General features: G+C 49.3%; 2 protein-coding genes across 2 annotated transcripts in view; both read right to left on the reverse strand.

The window, feature by feature from the left end:
- The window catches only part of LOC103916010 (histone H1.01-like), a 1975-nt gene extending 1517 nt beyond the window's left edge, over positions 1–458 (reverse strand). Inside the window, 2 exon segments of the mRNA XM_009322953.1 lie at positions 10–405; positions 407–458. Of these exon segments, the coding sequence (XP_009321228.1) occupies positions 10–405; positions 407–427 (417 nt within the window). The 5' untranslated portion in view covers positions 428–458.
- A 2050-nt stretch (positions 459–2508) lies between these two features.
- The window catches only part of LOC103916019 (histone H2A-like), a 1268-nt gene continuing 996 nt past the window's right edge, over positions 2509–2780 (reverse strand). The window contains exon 2 of the mRNA XM_009322966.1: positions 2509–2778. Coding sequence (XP_009321241.1) covers positions 2509–2778 — 270 coding nt within the window. The remainder of the gene's footprint in view (positions 2779–2780) is intronic.

A 2780-nucleotide genomic window follows, 5' to 3' on the forward strand; every position in this document is an offset into this window, starting at 1 on the left:
GCGGCTGGCGGCCTTCTTGGCCGCCGGCTTCTTGGGCTTGGCCGCGGCCGCCCGCTTCTTGGGAGCTTTTTCCTTCACTTCTCCTGGCTTCTTGCTGAGGCGGAAGGAGCCGGAAGCACCAATGCCCTTGGTCTGCACCAGGGTGCCCTTGCTGACGAGGCTCTTGAGCCCCAGCTTGATGCGGCTGTTGTTCTTCTCCACATCGTAGCCGCCGGCGGCCAGCGCCTTCTTGAGCGCGGCGAGGGAGAGCCCCTTGCGCTCCTTGGAGGCGGACACGGCCTTGGTGATCAGCTCGGTGACGCTGGGGCCCGCGGGCTTGCGGGCTTTGGAGCCGCCCGCCGCCTTCTTCGGCTTCTTGGCGGCGGCTTTGGCGGCGGGGGCCGGGGGCGGAGACAGCGGGAGCGGCAACAGGCGCGGTCTCCGACATAGTGGCAGCCGTCGTCCACGAATCAGGGGAAACCACTGGGCCTGGAGCAAGTCGGCGGCCTCGTATTTATAGAGAGGAGCCGCGCGGTGATTGGTGCGTTGCAGCGCCCGCCCCGCTGCACGGCAGAAAGGTCCCTTCTCCCCGCTCATTTTGTGTTTCTTAGGAGTCAAAAAAGCCTGTTTTTATCAGAATTTCTGCCACCGACCCCCCCCAGTTCGCAGCGGCGTGGAAAAGAAAGACTGCTGTTCCCCTCGGCAAAGTTTCCCTTCGAAGAGGCAAAGGGTGAGTTAAAAAAGAGGCGATAAACCCTGAGTCCTGGACCTGGACAGACCTCGGGAGACAGAAACTTTTGTTTTTCCTTCTAAATAAAATCCGCGACGTGGGCAACTAAATCTCCAAAGTAATTAATTATTATTCTTTAAAGGGTCTTCTCTCAATCTGAACTGAAAATCAGGGATTTGAATCGGTATTTTAATCGCAAATTGATTTCAAAGAGGAGGAAGTAACACAGGCTCATCTTGAGCACTGAATATGGATTAGAAATTAGCTTCTTTGTCCAAAATCCTGTACCCCTTTCAAAATAATTAAAATAAATTAAATTAGTGCTTTATGCAACAAGGCGAGAAGCAGATTAAAGTCCTGTGAAGGGCTGTGTGTGCCCCAGAAGGAGATGACTTTTTACAGCATAGCAGCTCGTGCTGTGTTGCTCAGTGTGCACAATACAGACGTGGTTCCCTACTGCTCTGCTACAGAAATATGTATTTTCTTAATAAATTAGGTGACCCCAGAACTTAACATGGCCAGGTTTTGTTAACAATTATAAGCAGTGCCGCATCGCTTTATAATTCAGCACTATTTTATTTTGATACGGCTCGACTGGTGAAAAATCTGAGTCATCGTTGTCTAAGGAGACACTGCTGCAGCTGATTTTTCCATACTTCTAGACAATAAAACTTCCTCAAGTTATGAGTTAGGGCTCCCCTTTCACGGCAGGCTGCGAAACATTCCATTTTTTTACTGTCCAGTGACTGATTCGTTCCTGCGTTGGAAGTAATACTAAAAAATAACATATCCAACCGATGTATCTGTTACGCTATAAGGACTGGCTGATTGATAGCAAGAGGGGGGGAGTCTTCACCTGCACTTTACTAAGATCACGCTTAAACAAATTAAAAACAAATGCATTTTAACTCTCAGAGGATAGAGAATTAAAACAAGTATTCCCTGATATTTTCATTATCACCTAGGACCCCTTGTTTTGCCAAAGGCCTGTTAACTGCTTGTTACCACTCGCTGTTGTAACTGTCGGTGGTACTAAAATTTTGTGCAATGTTATGATTCAAATACTTTATGTTTTCAAATGGATAATTATTAAAATGTGGTTTTTTGAACTTTAACCACTCTTTTTTTTGTTTCTATTTCAACATCTTTATGTGGTAATGTTCAGCACTATGTGTAAGGTGGAATCAAAACCGGCAACAGTCCTTTTTACCTCAAATTGCCTGTCCGGCGACAACAAATTACACTCAAACCTATTCAGCTTTCAGGAGGAAAATGGGCACGGCAGCTCAGACAAAGCCATGAGAAAAACTGTATTAAAAATTAATAATTCTGAATGCCTATTGTTACGAAAAAAATGACGTCCGTAGGTCAAAAGGTTGTGCGGGGGGGGGGGGAGGGGGGGGGAGGGCTGCTTTTACAGACATCGGTGAGTTACCTCAACCTGGCGCAGGGTTAAGCTGCCAGAGGAGCGGCCGGCCGGGGCTGTGGGCTCCTTCTTACAGGAATAAGCAACTTCGTGCCTTTCTCACCCCTCCCGGAGCAAAACGATTCCTTTCCCCTGGAGCAAGCCTCGTTATTTTTAGCACATACTTACCAGCAATTAACACATTATTTCACAACATTTAATTTTTTTAAAAAAAAAATAATCATCTCGTTTTCAACAGCAAAGGTGAGACAGGCTTTGGCTTTTTTTTTTTTTTCCTTTGGCTAGGATCTACAGCTCCTTTTACGAGGAAGTGGGTGGCTCTAAAAAGAGCCTTTGGGTTACTTTTGAGGTGGGAACGCCCCTCAGGTTTGGTTTATTTGCTCTTCGCCTTGTGGCTGTCGGTCTTCTTGGGCAGCAGCACGGCCTGGATGTTGGGCAGCACGCCGCCCTGCGCGATGGTCACCTTGCCCAGCAGCTTGTTGAGCTCCTCGTCGTTGCGGATGGCCAGCTGCAGGTGGCGGGGGATGATGCGCGTCTTCTTGTTGTCGCGGGCCGCGTTGCCCGCCAGCTCCAGGATCTCGGCCGTCAGGTACTCCAGCACGGCCGCCAGGTACACCGGGGCGCCGGCGCCCACCCGCCCCGCCT

The sequence above is a fragment of the Pygoscelis adeliae genome, unplaced genomic scaffold (assembly GCF_000699105.1).
Source record: "Pygoscelis adeliae isolate BGI_AS28 unplaced genomic scaffold, ASM69910v1 Scaffold60, whole genome shotgun sequence".
In the NCBI taxonomy this organism is placed as follows: Eukaryota; Metazoa; Chordata; class Aves; order Sphenisciformes; family Spheniscidae; genus Pygoscelis; species Pygoscelis adeliae.